The 26,002-nt window shown below is 39.2% G+C and overlaps 1 protein-coding gene across 1 annotated transcript in view; it reads left to right on the top strand.

Annotated features, from left to right (window-relative positions):
- INKA2 (inka box actin regulator 2) overlaps positions 1 to 25,316 on the top strand; it is a 33,420-nt gene extending 8,104 nt beyond the window's left edge. The window contains 2 exon segments of the mRNA XM_032218413.1: positions 22,384 to 23,128; positions 23,131 to 25,316. Of these exon segments, the coding sequence (XP_032074304.1) occupies positions 22,384 to 23,128; positions 23,131 to 23,420 (1,035 nt within the window). The 3' untranslated portion in view covers positions 23,421 to 25,316.
- The last annotated feature ends 686 nt before the right edge of the window (positions 25,317 to 26,002 follow it).

The following is a 26,002-nucleotide window of genomic DNA, read 5'->3' as shown; positions in this document are numbered from 1 at the left end:
ATTTTAAGTACAGTTCTATTTAAATCTGTCTCTTTAAAGTTACATCATAATACGCTTCTTGCTATAATCTATACAGTCTAATCATCAAAAATTGCACGTTCATTTTTATTTTTTTTGCACAGAAAGTACCATATGAGGTTTCCAGTCACCAATAAATGTAGATAGTGTCTTTTCTAGAATAAAAAAATAGTTTATCTATTTCAGCAGGATCTCTCAGTTTAATCAAAAGTCCTTTATATTAGGTAATGTTGAATCTTTCCATCATTGTGCATGTAATAATCTTGCTGCACAAACACAAACCCACACAATCACAATCATGATTGCTGGACATGTAAAAAAAAGGTAAAAAAAAGGATCGCAATACATACATTGATGCAGAGGATTTTCAAGATTAATATCCAGTTGAAGCCAGAACTTTTCCCTTTAAAACTAATGGATAAACAGGTAGAAAAAAGTTATGTAAGATTCTTTATATATTATATATATAAGTTCTATAACTTCCATAACTTTTTTCTAACTGTTTTATCTATTAATCCTAAAAGGAAAGTTCTGGTTCCAATTGGATATTAATCTTGAAAATCCTCTATACCAATGGATGTATTGCAATCCTTTTTTTACCTATTTTACATGTCCAGCAGCATGATAAAATGTCCCTGCATGTTGTTAACATTTCTAATACACTGTACATTTGAAGTGCCTTCATACATTATAGATCGTTTCTCTGGTATTGAAACATTATTTGATAAAAATTCTCTTTAGGATCATAACACAATGTAAATTGTCACTTCCATTTGTATTGCTTACACTTTAATTATTTCCCCCCAAAATATCTTGCTTTCTGCAGAGTTAAGTCTGAATTTCTATTGTTGAAAAGTACAAATCTTTCCTTCTAATCTATCCAATCTGAATGGAATTTTCTTCTGTGTAAATTTGTCAGAAAAAAAGTCTTTTCTCTTGCCTAATATTTTTAATGGAATTTCCTTCTGCACAATTATATCCATATTAACCCTTTCCCTGAAAATAATCCTCCACTGAAAATAAGCTCTCCTGAAATATTTCAACACAGCAGCAGCCATGAGGTGACCACGCTTGCTGCCTCCTGCACTTCAAAAATAATAAGACTTCTCAAAAATAAGGCCAAGCGCTTATTTTGAGGGTCAAAACGAAAATAAGACCCTATTTTCAGGGAAACACGGTATCAGTCCTCAATCAAATGTTAAATGCTGCTGTAAAACTTGATCTCTGGTCCTAAAAAACTACACAAGAATATCCATATTTTGCTAGTGTTTTAAAATGTCGTCGCTTCCCCCACCCCCAGAGTTTCTCCACTAACCATCAGAGGTTTCACCTTTAATGCTACATCCTGAACAAATGCATTTTTCACTGAGTAATAAGTTCTCCTGGATTTAACTGGAGGCAACATTCAAGAATTGCGGTCATGTTTACAGTACGCTTACTCTGTTCCTAATAAAAACAGAACAAAATAGGTCACCTTTCTTTGCTTTAATGCAGCTGACTATTCCCGGTATGTCAGATTTCATGAACAGCAAAGTGGATGGGAAAAGATAAAATCCATTCTCTTGGATAATAAAGGCCAGTGGTTGTGCCATCAATGATACATCTTGGTTTGAATTAAAATCATGTTAGCTTCCCCTTGATGAAGATAAAGGCCAATGAGAAATTGAAGCACTTAACGGTTTCATGTTTAAATGACTGAATAATATGTAAGGGTAAAACTGATATTTACAGATGTGTGTTTTTCAACCAGTGTAGATTGTAATTGGGGAACGCAAGCTAGGAAATGCTGGGCATTGAAATCCACATATTTTCAATTTGTCAAATTTGAAAAACATTAAAATGTTCCTTTGACTGATCTAGCAGGACTGTGTTCTTATAGGTTAAGCCTGTTTCTTTATTTGCCAATTTTCCTCCTGCAGTTCCTATGTGAAAACAATTTGCGTCCATGAATCATAGCTATCAGTAAGAGTTTTGCCATTTGGCATACATTGTGAGTGGATTGTATGTTTGCTTACTTTTAATAATAGCCATATTATCAGTGTGCTTTCAAGCTTATTTTTCAAGAACACTTGATCTCTATGATCCAATGAAATTAGAGTGGCATTTTTCAAATGGAACTGATTTGCATCTTTAAACTCATAAATCTTCAATATGAAATAAAGATTCATATAAATTCTGACAGGACCTGTAGACACTAGATCAGGTTTTGTCTGAGCTTATGTCTATTTTGTCTGATTGATAGTAGGAAAACTTCATCTGCGTGTAGCTATCTGCCAATATCACACCCAACCCTAGAGCCTTTGGCTCAGTAGTTTAGTCGTCTGGCATTGTTCAAAGTGTGCAGTTGGATTCACATCATTGTGTTTTCATTTAAGCACTGACACACTGCAGTACTCAAGGGTAGCAACGCAACCTTAACTAAATGTCCAACTCACTTATAGGACGAGAAAGGGCTAGAACAGACAAGGCTAGACAGAAAGCCTGGAGATGCAGTGATAAGAAAACCTTTACTTACTAAAATGTTAGCAGCTGTTGCCAAATGTTATATGGACCATGAACTGCGGGGGGAGGGGGGGAAGCTTGATTAAACTGAGAGTGCAACCTTGAATCATTGCATTCTCATTATTATGGTGAAAATTTAACTCTCTTCTTACTATCCAGTCATAACTGCATTTATTTGGTTCTTGATTTTTCTACTGGATCAATTTCAAAGCATTATTATAATTTTAAGCAACCAGGTCATGGGCTAATCTAGCTAATCATAGTATAATTTTCCAGATGCAGCCCTATCACAATGTCCTTTCTGTCTGTTTTAACATTTAGGCATAAAGCCAGAACTTTAGAGGTTTGGTTTCTAGCTTGGTTACTTAACAGAAATAATGGAATAACAGAGTTGGAAGGGACCTTCTGGTCCAAGCCCTTGCTTTAGCAGGAAACCCTCTACCATTTCAGACAAATGGGTTGCCCAATCTCTTCTAAAAAACCTCCAGTGTTGGAGCACCCACATCCTTTGGAGGCAAGCCATTCCAGTGATTAATTGTTCTCTCTGTCAGGACATTTCTCTTCGTTCTATATTGCTTTTTTCCTTAATTACTTTCCATCCATTGCTGCTGCTTCTTTGTCCTGCCTTCAGGTTCTTTGGAGAATAGGTTGACCACCTGTTCCCTGTGGCAGCCCCTCAATCAGAATAGAGTTGGAAGGGAGCTTGGAGGTCATCTAGTCCAATCCCCTGCTCTATCAGGAGACCCTATACCATTTCAGATAGTCCAGTCTTTCTTAAAAACTTTGAGTGATGAAGCACCTGCAACTTCTGAAGACAAGCTATATACTTATAGCACAACTTATCTACTTACTCTAATAATGAAGGCTAGGAACATGTGTAATTTCTTTATATAGGATGAAAGCTCTAGAATTTGGGGATATTGTGCTTGATTTATGTCCAGCATTGATTTCATCTTGGGGCAGACATATGTATATGCATATATCAATCACACCCATCCTGAATTACATACAAACTTGCCAAGGCAAGAGAAGTAAGTTAAGTAAGTTAAATTAAACATTATATTCACCTCCAATCCTACATTCAGATCTTGATGTAAAATATTTTAAATCAATGCTTCATTTATTGAAAGAGATGAAGCTTTAGAGGTAAAAGGGCAAGCAGTGTAAGCAACTGGATTTTCTGGCCACATTACAACAGGGAAAAGATTGCCTCTTTTTAGCACTTTCTTCATGACAAGCTCTGTCGGGACTTAGCTATGATGTGCCATAGCCAAAGCCCTTTCTCTGTGTCTCCAGAGAACAACAAGAAACAGCCTGTGTGCAATTTATGTAGGAGTTTGGTTTTATGAGCTCAGTTTGCATTGAACAAAATGCTGATGTGCGTAATATAAAAAGAAAAACCGATTCTTTTCCATGTGAAGAGGAGGAGAATAAATGTCACATTGCAATAAGCTCTAAGGCTGGCTCATTTAAGGTGGCATATCTTAATAGTTGTCAACCAAAGAAGGAATGCTAATCACTGTCAAAATTTTAATTTTTCTTTTACTTTTCTATTATGGGGTGTTGCACCTTTTAATTGTTCAGCCAAGGAGAACATGATGATGGTGGAGATGAAACTTGCATTTCTCATGCTTTACCTAGATCTGTGATGGTGATATTTGCTGGCATGCCAGCTGTCAGCTCCGGCGCACATGCACGTGCCAGCCAGATGATTTTTCGCCCTTCTGGAGTGTGGGGGAGGCGGTTTATGCCCTCCCCCGGCTTCAGGAAAGCCTCCGAAGACTGAAAAATGGCCCCAACTGGCCAAGTGGGAGGCTTTCTTGAAGTCTAAGGAGGACAAAAAACTGCCGCAACCGCCCAACTGGAAGTTTGTTCCCAAACGTCCGGTTGAGCCATTGGAGCTGTTTTTCACCCTCCCCAGCCTCTGGAGGCTTCCTGAAGCCTGGGGAGAGAGAAAAGGCCGTCCCCCAGCCCCATAGAGGCCTTCTGGAAGCCGATAACAAATCATTTCTGAACTTCCGGTTGGTCCATTGGGGCTATTTTCTCCCCCCCACCCAGGCCTCAAGAAAGCCCTCCAGAGGCTGGGGAGGGAGAAAAATAGCCGCAACGGGCCAACCGGAAGTTCAGAAGTTTATGGCTTCAGAGGCATCCAGAGGCCAGTTGGGGAATGTTTTTGCCCTCCCCAGGCTTCAGGAAAGCCTCCAGAGCCTGGGGAGGAGTTGTGTGCATATGCACGGTGGGGGTCACACACACATGCACAGGTGGGCAGGGAGGATTGAATTGGTGTGGGCACGTACATGCAATTTTGGCACACCATAATAAAAAGGTTCGTCATCGCTGACTTAGATGTATAAATTCTGAATGAAATCCTTTTCCATTGTCAGTCTTGATAACTCTTGACATTAGGTGATTATTTATTCTTTTTATCTGTTTTATTTTATCACATTCATGTGTTGAAACATTACAAAGCAGCATCCGTGAAATGATGTAAGAAAGAAAATATGATTAAAATACAAACAAATGAAATTAAAGTTTGAGGAAGAGAGGTGAAATTATACATGGTCAGAAGAAAGAACAAAAGCTTCCTTATGTGTGACTGCCAGATGGCAGCTGTGGGTTTAGCAACTATGCTGGACTTCCTGAAATATTCATACATATTTTCAGAACTATAGTGGGGAATTTGATATTATTCTCCAAGGTTCTAAAATCTTGAACCTTGCTCATTCAATAGAAAATCAGCCAAAAGTTTGTTTATTTAGAGCAACATCAGAATGATGAAAGTGGCATTGCGACATTATAGTCTAATGCTAATCTGTCCTCTCCTGTCCCACCCCCCCATGGTCACTGTTGTTTATTAATTAGCGTCATATCCTGCTTTCCATCCAGGAATTCAAGGAGTATATTTGCTTTTTTGATTTTTTTCCCCACGATAATTATTTTTGGGTTGGGTTGGGCTGAAGATAGTGCTTATCCAAAGTCTTGACTGAGCTTGCATGGCTGAAGGAAGATTTGAACTTGTGTTTCTATCCCTAGATAATGTTTTATAGATAACACTGGTGATTGTTTCAACTCTGTGGAACCTGGGCTTCATTGAGCACCCACTCAACAAAATAACGTAAAGTGGTCTAGAGCGGTTAAATAGTTTCCGTTTTGAAAGTATTTCTTTTCAGGAAAGTCCTCACTTTGAACTACTGCTTACTAGCATACTAGATTCATTACTCTTCCTGAAATACATATTTTAATAAAAAAATGAAAGTGATGTGGATTCATTCTGTGGCTGTACTTTCTCCCATAAGTTTCATTTTGTAAGCGAAGTCTGTAGAAGGTATATTATATTATATGAGCCATGGTGGTGCAGAGGTTAGAATACAGTACTACAAGCTACTTTTGTTGGCTGCAGTTCGGCAGTTCAATTCTCACCAGCTCAAGATTGACTCAGCTTTCCATCTGTCCGAGGTCGGTAAATGAATGGTTTATAGAACTTCCAAATCTTACATATAATTAGTGAATTAAATGTTCTAATCAACTCATTTAGGGCCAGCCATTCTACATTCTTATTTATCTTCCATGCCTCTCTTTCTGCTCTCTTAGCATCTCTTTCTGGAATAAACATCCTGTTTTTTTTCCAGTGGTTTCTGTCATCTCCATCATTTCCACTTTTAATCATGACTCAAGATAAAGTCTGTTACAAGCACTCATCTTAACTAGTTAATACCCCATTGCAGTTGCTCCCAAGAAATTTCATTTATGTGACTGCATGGTGAAGTATAGTACCTGAAGTAGCAATGCATCAATAAGCCAGCTACTTTTCTTAAATACAGTTTGCCATAATCATTGCTCCTGAACTTATTTTCATGCTGCTGAGTTACACATGGGATGATTGAAAACTATTCCATTGAAACATGCATCTACATTGTGACTGGGCCAAGACATATCCTATGATGTCAGATGCTTTTCCTTGAAAACAGTTAGTACAATTCGGTGACTTATTTAAGGTTCATACAACATCCTAGAGTGTTGCAAAGATGACATTGTTCATGCAGATGAATGAAGTAAGCCAACATCTGCAGGTATATAAGTTTCACCCATTTTGTGGTGAACCATAAGTTAGCCAGCACTTATATAAAATTATACCTTGAATATAAAGGTATTAACATTGGGTTTTATAGGAACTCTCAATTTTAGCCTGCTAAATACCTGCTTAATCATACCTAATCATAATAAATGCAATTTGAATGAATAGAATACTTTCATATTCTGAAAGAACTTTTTTCCATGAAAGCTTATAATTAAAGATGCCTTCAGCTTTCTTTCAGGACAGCTTTCATTCAGATATTTTGAACTGCCTAGATGTAAGTTATGATCTTCTAAATTGACATTTTGATTCATTAAAAAGGATAGCAATAGCAATAGCAGTAGACTTATATACCGCTTCATAGGCCTTTCAGGCCTCTCTAAGCGGTTTACAGAGAGTCAGCATATTGCCCCCAACAATCTGGGTCCTCATTTTACCCACCTCGGAAGGATGGAAGGCTGAGTCAACCCTGAGCCGGTGGAGATTTGAACGCTGACCTGCTGATCTAGCAGTAGCCTGCAGTGCTGCATTTAACCACTGCGCCACCTTGGCTCTTATGCTGTTAGACTTGTGAAGCTCGGTGGATGAAAAGCCAGCATATTTGATATATTATACCATATGGAAAAAGCATTGATTTTCCTTTGATTTGAAAATGTGAAACAAAGGAAAGAAATTTGCTAGCAGTGCTGTAGATGAATGACTATATGCCACTATTTGCTGTATTGTAAAAATGATAATTCTTCCTGATGCTGATGTGATACTTGTACTATTAATCTGCCAGTATCCTATCTCCCATTTGGTATAATTTAAAACAATTGATATAATTATTGTTATAAACCTACAGTTTTTGAAAAAAAATATTATCTTTGAATCTCTTGGAAGCATTCTCTCACTCTTTCCCCCCTCCCTCCCTCCATCCTATTGTGTACATATTTATTAATTGCTGTTTTGTTTCATTAAAGGCACAACCTTTCATTGATGAACAGAAAGATAACCCACTAGTTATCCTGAATCAGCTAGACCAGCATTAAATGCCATAATAGTACATTTATATTTCCAGTCTTTTCAGACTGGAAATAATTTTAAGGTGGCTTATATAATCAATAATAACGTAATAGTCTACAATATTTAATATTATGATTAAAAGATCAATAGTCTGAGATTAACAATAAACTGCAATTTAGGTGTCAGTAGTGTCCTTTCTGACCGTTGGAGCTGAAGTTCAGAAACATGCAGTGATCAGTGGTTGTTTAATAAAGAGACAGAGGCTTGGTCTCCCCTGACTGTCATGATTAGATGCTTTTGTGAAGGAAGGGATATAGAAATAAGGAATCAGTTTTCAACACACGGTTGGGTAAGGCATACCAAGCTCTTTTTAAGCTCATAGGCTTTAAAAAGACAGTAAAGAAGAGCTGAGATCCTAGGCAGAGGTTTGGGAAAGGTTTACATTTACATATTGCTGATCCTTACTTTAATGTATCTTTATTGCCATATTAAATCCCCCATGGCATAAACAGAGATACAGAGTTTTATGAACGCTAGGTTTTCCCCCTGAATCAATTTCCAGAAAGCCACAGATATAAACCTTCTTTTTTGCTCAGACCTTTGTGGTGGATTACAGGGCTGGAGGATAGGACTGGAGGAGAGAGCTAGTGTCAGATGGTCCCCCTGCTTATGAAAACTTCTTTGTTCATATTCAAGTGGCTGCATTCCCTTTAAGCAATTGTATGTGCCTAACAAAAGTGTGGCTTCAACTTTGCTAACCAGTATCCCTTGATAGCTAATTCCTTGTCCCTTGTCCCTCAGTATCACTTGCATAACATGAATGTTTCTTTCCCCCTGCAATTTTTCTTTCAAAATCCTGGTTTTAATTCTCATATAAAAAGAATGGTGTGAAACCACTCATCATATGCCAGAACCTGGTTGATACTAGATCAGTGTTGGCTAACCTTTTTGTTGCCACGTGCCAAAAGCACGTGCAATACGCACATTATCCCCCCAGTGCCCCGCCCCCTGTGTATGCGCACACACACTCTGCCCATACTCCCCCATCCCCGTGCATGCATGCGTGACCCCCTGCACCCTATTTTAGGCCTAGTAGGCTCACTGCAGCCAAAATGGGCCATGGAGGGAGCGCCCCGGGCCCTATTCATCCGCCTCCCATGCATGCACATGCATCTCCCCGCATGTACCCCTCCCCCCACGCATGCACGGCAGAACCCAAAAAATCAGGTGGCTGGCGGGAGGCGCATGCACAATGGAGCTGAGCTGGGGTGACGGCTCACATGCCCACAGAGAGGGCTCTGTGTGCCACCTGCGGCACGCCTGCCATAGGTTTGCCATCACTGTACTAGATTAATAGTTGGTTGGGAGCTTCAGGGAAATGCTTGCATTTGAGTACATTTTCTGTGACAGGGAAAATTGTCCTGCCACCTATTACCATTCTGAGTAACTGTACATTGCTACATCATGAAGCACCAGTATTCACTTCCTAGGGAGAGGTTATCTGAATGGCATTGTCCCAAGAAGATTCATTTGTTAACTTCAGCATTCTGGCAAGTAGCTAAGCAAACTCTAGGGTGTCCTGTTCATTATCTTGCTGTCCTCCTTTATTATCCAGCTTCAGCTGGCAGAATTTGAAGCTGAGATGTAATCAGTTACACAACCAAAGTGGAAACTACAGAATGAGAGAAAAGGGAGAACTCGGATAATAGAAATTATCCTCCACTTTCCATGGAAGTTCATGAAATACAAACATTCACTCTTCAAAAATTCTGAAATAAATAGGCCTTTTGGAAGAAGTGCTTGTTATTATATTAAATGCTTATGTGATTCCTATCCTCCTCCACCGACCTTCAAAAGTATGAAACAAAACATTGAAATATTTTATGATTTTTATATTTACAAGTTTGTAAGATTTACCCATGTAGACATGGCTCTGATCTCAATGGCAGGGTACTCTATTCAAAGTACTTGAGAATGCCCCTCAAGTATATAAAACAGGTGTCTAAGGCACAGTATGACAAAATTAAAACATCTTCTGTGGAAATATCATATACAAGAAGATTATTGGCTTGAAAATCCTGTGCTGTACCATAAAATAGAAGTGCACAACCTGTGTTTCTCCAAAATCTTGGTTGTGCCCCTGAAGGCTTTTAAAGTTGAACTGTAATTTTTAATATCTAGGGAGTAATCAAGTTATATTTTTGCCTTGCATTTTGGCTTGTAATCCTTGGCACATTCACAAGGCTCAAGCCCATCCCTGTTGCTAAAACTAACAAATTAAACAAGTGGGAGTATTTTTGGAAGGTGGAACATGCGGAGGAGTGGTTCACTCACCCTTAAGGAATGGCTTGTAGCGACTTGTACGTTTTGAACCAGTTTTCAGTGAGGATGCCCAAGTGACATTTCTGATAGCTTGGAGACTGTAGAAAGATTCCTTATGTTCAGTCGATATTGGCTTCTCTGACAAGCAGCACAATTTGAGAGGTGGCAGGTGGAGTTATTTTCTGGAACCTTTTAACCAGCCAGGAATAGCGGTGGCGGCTTGCTACTATTACTACTACTACAACTACTACTGCTGCTTTCATTAGCAGTCTCTGTGGACTTCAGGGGTCATGCTGAATTGGTGGGGCCAATCTTTCATGGTCTTTAAGAAGGATTAAGGGTAAAAGCCTTGCCCTTTAAAACATGCAATAGGAAAAGCATTCCCAGGAAGGAGTTTTGTGGAAGTTAGTTATGTCTTTTTGTCCCTTAAACCTTCCAAAGACTTAGGGTAGTTTGGAAGCCTTCACTGTTGGATTATTGAAGGTTGTAAAAAGTGACTGCAAATGGTTAGTCTCCCTGTGTGCTGCTTGGAGAGTCCAAGCATGGGTTAACACAGCTATCTGTGCTAGGACTGAATAGATTTTTCTTTGTCACGCCTCCTTTGCCTCATTGAGGTCAGTTTAAAAACTCAGTCCACCCATTAGACTAGTTTTGGGGAGCTCTCCAGTCCCTTCATAGATAGACTGGAACTCTCCAAGCGATTGTTTTATTTTTTTTAGTGTGGTTACGGTTGGCAATTCGACTGGCTGCTGGTCGCACACAGCGGTCGGAATAACAGAGACCACTTGTCCGGCGGCTGCCAGCAGGTGCGAGAATGGCAGGAAGGTTTTATGTGGCATTCTTGGCCATTTGAACGCGTCAGGAGCATCCAGAGAGCCCTGGCACCATGACCGGTGTTCCTGAGCCTCCGAGGACCGTGGCGGCCATTTTGGAATTGACACCTTTGCACACTTTTTAACGCCGCTCATCGAGGCAGGGATGGACATTGAAGCCCTCCTCTCAGCAACGCGAGGCGGAGTGGCCATTTTAAGACTAAAATCGTCTGTCTTCCTTATGTTGCTTAAGGACACTAATTGAAGCAGGAGGATCTGTTCAGCAGTGCAAAGCCGCGATGGCACTTTAAAAGCGCCAAACCGCCCCTTGCTCCGACTCAACCAGAAACAGATCCCTGGAAATCGCGCCTCACCACCTCAGCGCAGATCGCTGCAAGGGAATGCCTGGCGCTGTCCGGACACCGGCAAGGGCCTTCCTCCCCTTCCAGTGGACTTTCCCTGTTGCAGGAAAGCAGCATTGGAGTGTCCTGGCTGTCTAGCCAGCCTCCAGGTCTCAAGCAGATCTACAGATGCTGCGAAGCCGGTTGGCCAGTGTCCAGTGTCCTTCGCTACTGCAGCCTTGCCTCACAAGCCAAGAATCCAACCATCTACAGGTCCACCATGGCAGATGAAGGTTTTAGGGCCAGGGAGGAACTGGCAGGTCCCTCTTCAAAGTGCAGTAAGCCAGATCCTCCCAAACAACGGGAGAAAGGGTGGAAGGGCACTGGGGGGGGAAATCCACCCATTGTTCATCAGGGAGTAAGGGCAAGGCTGTTCCTTTTTGCTTCCCAAGATCCAGAGAGTCTTTTTAAGGAGACCAACTTCGGACCCTGACTTGTTCATGGATATTGTGCAGTGCCAATGGGCGCAGCCAGGAACATTGGCCAACCCCGGGGGGCAGGGGGGGACAAAATTTTATATTCCCTGGAGGCAAAAATGGAGGATATCCTGAAGTTGTCAGAGGTTGATGCCCCGGTGGTCTCCTTGACTTCTAGAACTTCCAATTCTGCCCTGCCTGCAGAGCTCATAGATGGCCAGAGGGCAAAACACATGCCATAAGACCAGAAGGGGAGGTCAGTGTAAAGCATCTGGATGCTCTTTTTAGAGAGAAATTGCTTGCATTGTCTCTGAGGTAGAAGCTGGATGGGCAGAATCTACTGACAAATATGACAATTTACCGAGTTCCTTTGTTGGCTCTTGAGCCTGCAGATCCCAAGTAGACAGAATCCTCTGCAATCTTAGGCTGTGGATTAGACCTGTTCACATGGCTAATTCAAGCAGGGAGGCGAAAGGGAGTTAAATCCAGGTTGTAATCAATCCCTCTTTAAGAGAAAAGGAAATGCAAGAGATCCTTAAAAAGGCATTGTTTGCCCACCTTAAGAAGCCACAGCAAGATTCAACAAAAGTGGACAGTTGTCAGCCTATCTCTAACCTTTCCTTTATGTTGCAGACGGGGCTGCAGTGTAGAGGGGTCTCAAAGATACAGATAGTCCTCAACTGAAAAAGGTTTTTTTTTTTACATTTTTCTCATGACCATTGCAGCATTCCCATGGTCATGACATCAAAATGTGGACACTTGGCAACTAGCAAGTACTTACAACAGTTGCAGTGTCCCAGGGTAATGTGATCACCTTTTGTGACCTTCTGACAAACAAAGTCAATGGGAAAGCCAAATTCACTTAACAACTACTGTATGTTACTAACTTAAAACTTAACAATTGTGGCAAGAAAGGGCATAAAATCAGGCAAAACTCACAACTGTCTTGCTTAGCAACAGAAATTGTTGAGCTCAATTATGGTTGCAAGTCAAGGATTACCTGTACTGTTTACATAGATCTTGGCAATAGGTCAGACCTGGGCATGGGAGAGAAATTATATTGTTAATCTCGTGAATGAGCTTTCAGATTTGGGTGGGAGTGGTGTTACCAGCCTGATCTCCTAGATCTTTGAGCTGCTTTTGTTACTGTTGATTATAAATGATTCTATCTGGTGTGCAAGTGACGGCTTTATCTGGAGCAAGTTGTACTGAAGATGGTCACTCATGTCCTTATCATTCCTCAACTAAATTACCATCATTTGGTCTACATGGGGCTGCTATTGAGGACTGTCTGGAAACTTTATGATCCAGAATGCAGTGGCATATGTATCCAGGTTGGATGCTGCCAGATTACATCCTTCCCATTTTAGGGTTCCAATTTTTTTTACTACTGGTTCGCTCGTGCATGTGCATGCACAGAAGCATCCAGCTGGGTGGAGCCTCCCACCGCCACCACTACCAGTTCACCCGATCCAGGCTAAACTGGGAGCAGCCCACCTCTGATACGTCCTCATGCCAAATATTTACTTTGTGGCCAAATATTTGCTTTGTGGCTTCACCTTTAAATGGCATACAACTGTGATAATAAGCATCAGGTAGGTGGGGGGATAAGTAGAGGGGGACAGAGATAATGAAAAATATGGTGAAATCATGCTTAGTTCAAACAGTTAGTTTGCTTTTTCTGCTAAAATCCAGCACAAAAATGACAGAAAGAAGTTGCAACTTGCATATTCAACAAACTGAGGATAATAAGTATGCAAAGCAAGATATTGGACAAGGATACAGATCTCCCAGTTCCACTTTAAATAAAGTTATCCCCAATTTCCTAACAGAAATTCAATACAGTTGAGAGAGGGGGCACATAGAAAACTAAAATAGAAACTAAATTATAGATAAGTAGTTTGGCAGCCTATTCTAAGAACCCTTGTACTAGGCACAGTAGAAAAGTGATAGAAATTTCGTATGCATATTTAGTTAGATAAGGTCCGGATAAGGAATGCTGACTCAGTCTTCACTATTCTTCCTTAGAACATGAAAATGTGGCTTATAGTTTATTCATGTGGCGCCAACTTTAGAATACCTTTTACACATGACTAAAAGGTAAATGTTTTGGTAGATTAATCTGTAGGGAAATCAGATTTGGGTAAATTCCTTTGGTCTATACAAACCAACTGAGAATTATCCAAAATATATTTAAGTTGAAAACCATTTGAAACTAGTTTTTTTTTAATTTACCCAAAAGCAAGGCATGCAAGAGAGCTTCCTTGGACTTAAAAAAAAACCTCTGTAAATCATGCAACATGATTCCCTAACCAGTTTAGATGTGGGGGACTGTAGAACTGTGAAGTAACTCAATTGCCCCAGAAAACATTTTAGTTACAGTACATCTTAGAATATTCATGAAGGGGAATTTTAAGATTGTGGCTTATTCCACGCCAAGCATTAGCACTACCCATCACTGTTACTGTCAAGTTGAAATATTTTGTTAATTAACACATTTGCTCAGATTTTAACAAGTCAAATAGTTGACTAAAAGTAATACTAAGTACTTGAAAATATAGGTTCCATCTTAAAAGTATGTATGTATGTATTATCCCTAATAGGATGATTTTGGGTTTTTTTCCCTGTTTAATATAAAAGCTTCCTCTAGAAGAGTAAAGCCACCTTGCATTAGGGACATACTAAATCATAGGTGATTTTGAAATGAACTTCTTTGTGACAGAAGGTTCCTTTGTGGCGCAGTGGTTAGAATGCTTTATTGCAGGCTAACTGCAGACTGCCAGGAGTTCGATCCTGACCAGCTCACGGTTGACTCAGCCTTTCATACTTCCAAGGTCAGTAAAATGAGGACCCTGATTGTTGGGCCAATAATGCTGACATTGGTAAACTGCTCAGAATACTGAAAGCACTATGAAATGGTAAGCACTTTTCCTATTCCTATATACTTGCCACATCGATAGTTTCTAATATGATCGGTCTTTTGAATTTATCTTATATGAAAAGATTTGGCTTTAGTGTCAGGCATCTTTTTAAACTCTGCATTATTTGCATACCTATGTTGGAAAAAAATTGCTTGAATACAAACACCTGAATCCATTGCTTTAACATCCAACCCTCTCCCGCGTGTCAAAGAATAAACCCCAATGGTATTGATGTAATTTCTATACATTCCTTTTGTGCTAATTATAACATCCTCTTCCAATAACCCAAATATTGTTCACTGGAGGCTCTGTTTCCTCCCCCTCGTTGTTAAAAGCTGCTGTGGCAATCCTTTCCTGTTCTCAGGGTTTCTCTGAACAACAATTTCCTCTCACACCTCTTTCATTCAGGGGAAGGACATCTGTCTTCCTTCCAATTATGAGAAGATTCTTTTCTGGCCGCACATTCAGCTGGGCTCTGTTATCACACTCTTACCCTGCTCTGTACCAAAATATGAACCTACTCCTCCAGCACAACAGATGTGATGACAAATTAGAAATGAAAACAAGTGTTGCCCAAGGGAATTGGATGGCACTGAATTCCAGGGAAGCCCTGCAGACTCTGAGCAAGAGAGATAGATGGAGAAATCAGGAATAAAGTATTTTAGTTCTTCTAAGTAAGTCTCCATATACTGAAATATTTTAATAAAACAGGAAAATAATGGACAGTTTATCTCTCACCCATTAAGTTCTGTTATACTGGTGGTTAAAATTGGGCATTATTTAAAAAATAATAATCTCTGGATAAAAATTAACATGCTTAATTATATGAATATTCTACATGTGTTTTTGAAGCAATATTGTCCTGCCAGCTTCTAAAGACTCAGGACAGTATTGTACGAGCACAATTAAATACAAGCACTGTTTTGCACAGCTAGTACACCAATGCGTGAATGTCACTGACATGTTCTTTTCCTTTAAAAGACATTTTGAAAGCGCTAGGAAAAAAAATCAGGATTTTTTTATGTGTGTATGACCCTTCTCTACCATAAGCATCTTCTAGAGCAGCGGTTCTCAACCTGTAGGTCGCGACCCCTTTTGGGGTCGAACACCATTTCACAGGGGTTGCTGAGACCAGCGCAACTCCACCTCGCATTCCTTGAAATCCCCCGCTGATGGGCTCCGGAGTCATCACTGACCGTGCAGTGTGTCACTGCAGCTCCACCATAAAAAACATATGTGTGCGCGCACACCCCATACAATTAGCCTTGGAGACTTTGTAATGGCAGGAAAGTGTTCCTGCGAAGGAGGAGGGGTCCTGCTCCAGGCTGTAATTATGCGAGGCGTGCACGCGGTTATGTTTTCCACGCTGCTGCCAAGTACTTTTAACTATATCTAAATCCACAACCAGACCTGTCATCAAGAGCCAAACTCAGAAGCCCGAATTGGCCCCATTCACACAATGAAAACCTGCTTGCTAAAAGTACTATAAACCATGCACAAAGGAAAAGAGCAAAAAAAATGCAAGTAAAAAATTTAAAAAATGATACAAGTGGAATTATTATTAGAAATAAAATGTAACACAGAAAATGATATGTATGAAAATATAAAGTTGGGTTTCCTGAAATGCCACCCAGAGAACCCATCAGAGAAAGTAAATAAGCAAGGGCAACAATGGAAATGAGGAAAGATGAGGAGGAAAGGAAGAAAGGGTAAAGCAGAGGAAGTAAAGGAGGGGAATTAAGAGTAGGAGAGAGGGTAAGAGGAATGAGAAGAGAGAAAGAGCGGCGGAAAGAGGGGAAGAAGAAGGAGGAGGGAAAGGAAGGGTAAAAGCTGAAGAAGTAAGAGAGGAATTAAGAGTAGGAGAGGAGAAGAGAGGGGGAGGGGAGGAAAGAGAGGGGAAGAAGTAGGGAAAGGAGAGGAAGAAAGAATAGCAATAGCAGTTAGACTTATATACCGCTTCATAGGGCTTCAGCCCTCTCTAAGCGGTTTACAGAGTCAGCATATTGCCCTCAACAATAGCAATAGCAGTAGACTTATATACCGCTTCATAGGCCTTTCAGGCCTCTCTAAGCGGTTTACAGAGAGTCAGCATATTGCCCCCAACAATCTGGGTCCTCGTTTTACCCACCTCGGAAGGATGGAAGGCTGAGTCAACCCTGAGCCGGTGAGATTTGAACCGCTGAGATGCAGATAGGCAGTCAGCTGAAGTGGCCTGCAGTACTGCACTCTACCCACTGCGCCAGGCAAAGGCAAAGAAGGGAGGAAGAGAAGATAGAAGGAGCAAGGTTGTTGCAAAATAAAATGCAGTGGCAAGAAAGTGACCCAAATTGTAATTCTATATATTGTAAGAAAATAAATGATTATGATAATGATATAATTAATGGTAATTATAAGAGTGTATATTTGCGAATGAACTTGAAGAGAGAATTTTTTTTAAAAAAAATAAAAGTTAAAAAATAAACAATGCACGACGTTTGCCCAATAAATTAAGGTTAAGATTACCACCACCACCAAGGTTAGAGCACTCCTGCAAACAACCCCAAACCAGTTGAAGATCCATCCGGCAGGGTAAGCAAGTTGTGAATGCAGCTGCAGGCAACTTAGTTAAGGAGGCTGTGGGAATAAAGCCACTGTGTGTCTCTGTGTATGTGTGTTTATGATTGTATAGCAGCCAAGGTTGTCCAACCTCCAGGATGTGGTTCTTTTCAGACCCAAAATTTAGGAGGCAGACAAGATGTTGGCTGCCTCTATAAAAAAGATATGGAGACTCTAGTCTAGAAAAAGTGCAAAGAAGAGCAACCAAGAGGATTAGGGACTGAAGCTCAAACATATGAAGAACAGTTGCAGGGACTGGGTATGTCTGTTGAATGAAAAGAAGGACTTAAAGGGTGATATGATAGCAGTCCTTCCAATATCTGAGGGGTGCCCCAAAGAAGAGGGGAAGGGAGTAGAAGTAAATAAACTCTTAACACTTAGGCAAGAAAAACTAAAGCTACACCATGCTTCAAGACAAAATTTCATTTATTGTAATTAGAAATAAATATTTCACAATATATAATTACATATTGTTTTTGTGATTAATCACTATGCTTTAATTATGTTCAATTTATAACAATATAAATACATCCTGCATATCAGATATTTACATTACGATTCATAACAGTAGGAAAAGTACAGTTATAGAGTAGCAACGAAAATAATTTTATGGTTGGGGGTCACCACAACATGAGGAACTTTATTAAAGGGTTGCAGCATTAGGAAGGTTGAGAATCACTGTTCTAGAGATTCTTATTTTTAAACTATTCCTCCTTCTATTTCCTTGCATCCACTGTATTTCCATACCTTAATTGTTTGGAATACGCAATGAATTGCTGTGTTTAAAACAAAAAAATGTAATTTATGATTTCACATTGCATAATTTCTTCAGATGTAGTATAGACCAAAAAAGCATTAGCAGGATTTGGAGTGAACTTTTTGAGGGCCTTGACTTCCTTTAGCCTGAAAGAAAAGTTTGTAATAGACTACTGTTTGATAACATATTATTTAAAACTCCTAAATTTAGTTTTGCTTGACTCAACTATAGGATGCATAAATGGCAAATTAACATGACTCCAATATAGCAGATGAGAACCTATTCATATCTTGAGATGCAGTTTCACATTTCCTTATATATTGGGCCAAGTTTATGCAACATTGCTCCTCAGATGTCTTGAGTTCTTCCATTCAAGGGGGTCATTTTTTATTCCTGCAACTTGAAAATGTCTTGCTAAGGGTTGTTTCTCATCTTCATGGTGTCCAGAGTTGCACTTTCAACCCTAGAAGCTTTTCAGTCCATGTTTAAAACAGGTGCACTTGCAAGACTCATCAAAATATCTGCCTTACAGATTTGGGTTTCTATGGTTAGGTTGGTTTCAGAGCCTGGTACTATCTCATTAATTTATGGCCAAAATTAAATTTAATTCCCTCTGTGATTTCATGGACTCCCTATGGAAGTCTCACATTAAGAAACATTACATTCTGATTTCTCTTCAGTTTATATAAACCATAAGTTAACTGTTTTTAAGGAACAGGAGCAAACATATTTAATTGGTTGTTATTTTTAGGTTGCTTGCAACTTACTGTGTTGTTTTAACTGACTTCACAGCAAATTCTCCTATAAGTGGAACACCAAAATCTGGTTACATTAGACATCCAGCTGAAGTGTGGCTTATATAACAGTCTTTATATAACTTTGGTTAACAGTATCATGTGCATTGTGTTATTTAATATGATGTAAATTTGAGATTATATACGTAATAAATTAAATATACAAGACAGGGGTGGGTTCCTGCCGGCTTTACTGCCGGTTCATTCATCCACGCACGCTGGATACACACTGTGTGTGCATGCACAACTCAATTAAACTTGTTCTGTGCATGCGCAGAACATAAAAGATGGTGGTGCCAAGGCCGCCGACCGAAGAACCAGTTTGGGGGCGTGGCAGGCCTGGATCACTGCCAGTTCCAGCGACCCATGCCGCCATACCACTACCGGTTCGGCCAAACTGGTAGGAACCCATCTCTGATACAAGATAAACTATATGAACTGTTGATTAAATAGGATAAAAAAATTTATTTCAAAATATGCGTGTGTTCATCTGTTTCATTTTTATCCGTGTTAAACTTCACTAATAAAAAAATCAAAGTTGCAAAGTAACTGCTAGATGGTAATAAAAGAAATTGCTTTTATATACAATATAATAATCCTAGATTAAGTTCAACACTAAACATACTTATCCTAGAACAATCTTGTGCTTTCTGAATGCTTTTGCTTAAAATATTCATCGTCTTGTTAATTAAGAGCTTATGTCAACAACAGTATAGACTGAGAAGTCTACTTTAAAAAGTAGGATCCATTAAGGGGACCTGCTTTCAAGAAAGTATAGTTAATATTTCATGCTCTATGTTGAGGGTACATAGTATTAAATTAATTTACTTCTAAGAAAATGCACATAGGATAGATTTAGTTAGGTACCAGATAAGTACTTAGCTTGGATTTCTACAGAGAGTCACGATTTCTGTCATTTTTATAAGTATCATGATGCCAATGACATTATTGTGGCTTGGACTAGGTAGCTATGCCCAAGATTTGTGATACAGCAGTGTATTTTGCCAAGTAGATTGAATCTTTAATTTTATTACTGACATTTTCTCCTCATGCTATTACATCCTTTGCTAAATTATAGTCTCCTCTGACTTCTATTATATTTTAAAGCCTTCTTGCAAGAATAGTTGAATTTACTGCCTTACATTTAATTTACAGTATGTGCAGTTGCTGGCACCTAAAATATGTAAGAATAAGCAAGTGTTCACATAACACTTTTGGCATAGTCTTTTGTCCCTCGGTGAGTTCTGTTGGATCATAGGATGCACTTGACTCTCTGTAGCTGAAAGACAAGTTCCACCATTGAAAACACCACTGCTGCCATGTCAGTGATAAACAGATTGAAAAGAAGTATTAATTAGAGTGCGGGTGTAGGGCTCAGGAGGCCCAAATCCACAATCTTATGCTGAGTTTACTAGATTCCTGTAGGCTAATTATTCTCTCTTAACCCAACCAGAGGTGGGTTCCTATCGGTTCAGCCTGCTTCAGCCGAGTAGGTAGTAACTCAGCCTGCCATGCCCCCCATCTTATTTTTAGCTTCTGCACATACGCAGAAGTGTTTTTTTACAATACTGCGCATGCGCGCATGAAGCGCGTGCACGCAGCGCGTCCCTGAGCAAACCGGCAGTAGCAGCAGCTGGAACCCACCCAACATACTTCACATGATTGTTGTGTGGATATTTAAAAAAGGAGAAATCTAATTTATAGTTGTGATTATAAATAAGATGTGGGTATTACAGCCTTAAAATCTGGACAATTTTTATCTTTGTTCAGGCCATAATGCTATGAGTGATGAATCTGATTCTCTAGGGAAGACCTTTAATCTTGTGTTTCTTCCAGTTCCCTCTCTCAGTAGAAGCAGAGAACAAGAGCTTCTGAAATATTCATATTTCCTAATGGTTCCTTGTGTCACATGAGACCTAGTTTAGGAGGATGCCCCCTCCTTTTCCCCAAAAGGGGGAGTTAATTGAATCAATGAACTGCACAGCCCAGCTCTACAACATATGCTGACTTTCCTATCAGCCACAGTCATTACTGCAGGACCCATTGTCACTCATCATTGCCTGATTACACCACTTGGCCTGCAAGGAAATTTGGTGGGAAGTGTCCAATGAGAGCATCCAAGCTGTTTCCCAGGTCACTTTTGCAATGCTTCAGAAAAAGAAAGTCAGGGTGTTCCACTTACAAGGCAGAAAGGAAGAGAGAGACAGAGAGAGGCAAACCTGGAGAAGAGGTAAGGTGATAGTTTTCTCTGAGGCTTACAGAACAGATGCCCTCTTCTCTCCCACCCCCACTCCGGAGGTTCTGCATATGAGTAACATAATAGCTGGTCTATAAAAAGAAGATGGCTGTGGCTTGTGCACTGTGCAGAAGCTTGATTGATTTGAACTTAAGATTTAACTGTAAACTTGCCAGAAAGAGAGAATTTGAAATGGAACCTCAATTTAGGGAGTGTGCAGCAACTATATATTGTATGCATTCTGGCAGGCAGACTGGATTCTTGCTTCTATTTCAGCTGTTCCTGAATCCAATTTTGAAACTTACTACAGAAGACGTGGTTGCATGGTCACTGGCTTCTGAAGAACAATGTCAGTGACATTCAGCTCCCAAGGACATGGAAATTGCAGATAGTAGAGCATGCTTAGTAACATGAAGGCAGATAATCTTGGAGGCGTAATTGTAAGCCATGTATGGTAATTGTATAACTACATTACAACAGCATTGTACAGAAAGTGATTGTAGTCAGTTTGACCAAAATACAGGTTAAAATAGTCAGTGGTGGTTTTTTTTCATTGTCTTCTGAAAAACCAGAACATCAAATAATTCCACCTTTCCCTTCCGTTCTAGAGAATAAGGAGTAAGTAGCGGCAGCTGCTAGGAAGTATGCGGAGTTAGTTTTGTGAAGCTGCCTTGGGAAGAAAACCTTCAGAAAAAAACGAACAAAGTAGAACAGTTACAGTAGAAGTTGGGAAGAGCTGGCATGTTTAACATACTATTTGGGTTACAAGAAGACAATTTGCCAATAATACTGCAACCTGAAAATAAAAACAGCTTTGTTATGTTTTAATTAATGAATTTGTATGCATTTTTTCATTCAATCACTGTTCTGATTTTCAATTTGATTATACATTTCTTGTTCTGAATTGATGGAACATTACTTTTCCTGAACAGCAGATAAAATGTAGGTGTGTCTGTTGTGTATAGTCCCTACACACACACATACACACACACACAGTTTTTTGTGAAGGATTGTGGAGATGATTCTTGAAATTTTTTATTGGAAAGTCATAGATATGTAATTATGGTTTTAAGTTTAACAATCTTGTTGGTAACAATAAAATGTCACATGATAATTTCTTCAAATGTTTCTTAATGCTTGATTAAAAATATAAAGTGTTCTGAGAAAATAAAGGAATAGAATGTGGTATGTGCTGATTAATTAAAATCATCCTTTCTATAATAAAAATCATGGTAAAAAACAAAGAAGACTAAAATTGATGCAACCCATTAATGCAATCAAATCAAATTGTCTCAGAATATATGACTTATATTTTATAAGCAATTAAAAATATTAATAAGCCAAAGCATGTAATGTGAAAATTATATAACCGTACATTTAAAAATCAGGATAAAAGTTGGATGTAATGGAAAATATTATGATAAATATAAAATGCAGAAGTAGATTACAGTTGATTCGCATATTCGCATATTTCATTATAAATGTTAGTGAATACTGCCTTTATCCTCTGTCTTTTTCTTTTACAACAGATATCCATGAAGGAGGTTGGAGACGGGCTGCATGAACAGATGAACTGCATGATGGGTGCTCTGCAAGAACTGAAACTGCTCCAGGTCCAGACAGCTTTGGAACAGCTGGAGATTTCAAGTAACCCAAACCAGGTTTCAGGAATTGGCCAGCATAACTACTATCAAAACAATAAGGAGATGCCAAGGGCAAGGCTTGATGCCAGCCAAGAGAATGAGACCCTGCTGGGAAAACGTTATTTGGACAACTGCAGATCTTCAGCCTTTTTATGCTCAAGTCCTGTGTCACGCTCTACCAGCTTGTGCTGCCGTATATCTTTGCCAGACACTAACCATGGGCACATAGCTTCATCCCTTAGCAGCATAGGTAGTGAGGATGACAGTGGACCTTCATCAACTGCGAGCACAACAGAGTATCATTCACCAAGAATGTTGGAGTCATCTAGTGACAACACAACAAGCAGTTGGCTTAATCAAGACACCAGCTGCTTGTCTGAGACTAAGTCAGTTTGTAAGGATTGTTGGTTTTCTGATGAGAACAAAGACTGGACTTGCTCATTAATGTCTCAGAGTAGGAACAGACAACCTTTGATCCTGGGTGATAACATCTTTGCTGATCTAGTTGGTAATTGGCTGGATTTACCAGAGATAGACAGAAAAGGAGAAAAGAATGAGGCATCTCTGCCAAGTAGCAAGTCCCAAGAATTCTACAAGAAATTTTCCCTCACAGCCAATCTCTTCAAGAAATTTTAAGGAGTGTCCGGCCAGATAGAGACAGATTACTAAGAGAGAAGCCCTGCTGGCTGCCCACAAAGAGCAAAGAGACAGAGATCTTAAAGAGGCCACAAACAGGCAACAAACAGAAGGGGCTGTTTTACTTCCCAGTACGTGGGAGCACAGCAAATTCTCAAGACAAAGTCAACAGGTGTGAAAAGAAGGAAGGAAGGAAAGCCAAGCCCAAACCCCATGCCAAGAAGGTCCACACCACAATAGAACATACTCAATCAGGGTTTGATTTTAACACAGCAGTCTGGGTCTGAATTCCAAGACTCATCATTTCAATTGCTAAAACTGTTCTGTCCAGAACTAGAGAGAAGTAAGAACAAGGAAAGAAATATTTTTTCAGACCTCAGACCAGGATGGGGAAACAATGAAGAAGATGGTTTCTATAGAACAAGTTAACATATATAAGTAGATAGACATTACTACCCCAAGCACAACTTGTCTGACAAAATGTATTTCATAAATGGAACTTAAGTTTCCTAAGGTAGTGCTTGCCAATGTCGATCGTTTGGATAAGCTTCAAGTTTGCCAAATATATTCACTTTGTCTCCAGGTCAGGTAGCAACAGAACATTAGGTCACAAGTGTAAGAGTGTGTTACATGTATGTCTGTGTGATTGGATTTATTTTTTTAAACTCTGCTTTTTTTGCGAGCACTAATTCCTGGATTATGCACCAGGCAAATGAATAAGCACTTGACAATGAAGTTATAAATGAGGTGTAAGTTTGTAAGAAGAGACAGACTGTGGGACTTGAATGTAGACTGATGGAGTTGGTACAACCAGTTTATCCCTCTGGTTTTAACTGTTCTTTTTTTTAAAAAAATAGTTATTTCTGTCTCACCCACCACAATCCATCCTGTACTAGAATTATGTCCAAGGAGTACTATGTTACTAGTCGCGTTCCCATACCCCAATATCTCAACGAGCAAGAATTATTCATATTTGATTTTTTTTTTGCCTTCAAAGCCTTAAACTCTGAATGCCTCACTGAAACCCCAAGCTCTAACAGACCTTTTCCTGATTTTGTATTTTCTTTTTGCATTTCTTACTGTGTGTGAACATAGTTGCAAAAATGTAGTTTTCTCCAGGGATCATCTCCCCAAGAGTTTATTAATAAAAGTGACATTCCTCTCCAAACTGTCTCCAAATGAGACTGCTTGTACATTCATACGTTCTTTAGCAAACTGTTATATTGTCTACATAGGAAAATGGAAAAACCAGTCATGTTGTCAGTTATTTAGTGAAACTTTCTTTCATTAGTATTTTGTCCAAAGTTACAATACACACCAGGAAGCATTTGTATTTATTGTAAATTTCTAGGAGATAGTTAAAATCTTGTAGATACTAAAGACAAATCAGAATCCTTTTTTGGGGGGTGGGGGGAATACACAATAAGAACTATGCTGCATAACCACAACTAGCCTTTAATTCCAGATTTGAGTCCTGTTTGATCGTGGAATTTAGTGGTGACTTTGTTCCAGTTACTGTATTTTAAGCTACACCACTGCAGGTTTCTCTTGTGGAATAAAGTGAAGGTATATTTTCCTTCCATTTATACCACTCAACCCTTTGAAAGGAAGGATGAGATATAAATGCAAGCGATTGATGGGATCAGTCTATCTGTGTGGATAAGCTTTCTCCAGGCATGTGAATCTGTGTCCATGGACCCCCTGTTTATTTCAAATGATAGAACCATTCTGTACTATCAAAGTGATTAATACTCAGTCTTTAATTATTTGGGAATTAATGTAATCTTTTGCTAATGGGGCGCATACTCAACAGTTTGATTAAAGAAAAGTAGGTTTGTGATCCTTCCCCATCCTTAATATGGAAATCTGTATATATAATAATCTAACCCCCTCCTCCCCCCAAGTTGTAATAGAGTTCAGTTTAATTTATACACCCTCAGATTTTTCTTAAATGTTTACTTAATAATTTAGGGCATGTCAATGAAGGCACTGTATAATTTTTATAGAATGAGAAGAAAAAAACCATAAGTGCCAGTGCTGTCTAATTACACAAAATGTGTTTCTGTTTCAGCTACTGAAAGCAAACAGCCAAGTTTTAAAGACCATTAGGAGATTTGAAGACGCTTGAGTGTGTTTTCTTTTACCCCTGCGAATGAATTAAACATAGGCATAACACAAGCACTACTTTTGTCCTTAGAAGGAATCAAAAGATGCTGAAAGATATTTGGTGGGCATAGAAACAAGTACACGTTTTCTTTTTTTCCCCACAGACTTCGAAGCACTTTTCTTAGTCTCTTTAAAGAGCCACCCAATAAGTTGAAGATCACATAATATTCCAAACCCACCGAAATCTTTCTGCACAATGGGTGACAAACAATGTTAATAATAAAAAAATTATCTTAACACCATTAAACAATTGAAGAGCTATAAGGATTTCAAAAGACTCTAGTCTATCGGTGATCATTTGCTTATAAAATCAACAGCTTTTGCCTAACATCCAACATTTATATTTATCCAAGCTAGTGGGGATGGAATGGAATAGAATAGAATGAAATACGTAGAATAGAATAGAATAGAATTCATTATTGGCCAAATGTGATTGGATACACAAGGAATTTGTCTCCAGTGCATAAGTTCTTAGTTGTACGTACTAACAACAAAGTAAGGTCAAAGATCATAAATCATAGTTACAATCATTAATCATAATATAGTCAGAGATTCAGGACATGTTGGGTAGGTGGGATTTCGAAAGCAGCAGCATGACATCAATTCTGCCCTTTCTGTAAATGTCCTGTGATGATGTATATACAAACAAAAGGGTCAGCTTAACATTTGATTGCATGATACTGCTTTTGTCATTCTAATTGAA

The sequence above is a fragment of the Thamnophis elegans genome, chromosome 5, assembly GCF_009769535.1.
Source record: "Thamnophis elegans isolate rThaEle1 chromosome 5, rThaEle1.pri, whole genome shotgun sequence".
Taxonomy (NCBI): Eukaryota; Metazoa; Chordata; class Lepidosauria; order Squamata; family Colubridae; genus Thamnophis; species Thamnophis elegans.
The sequence above is the reverse complement of the archived record's forward strand: the minus strand, read 5'-3'. Positions and strand labels throughout refer to the sequence as shown.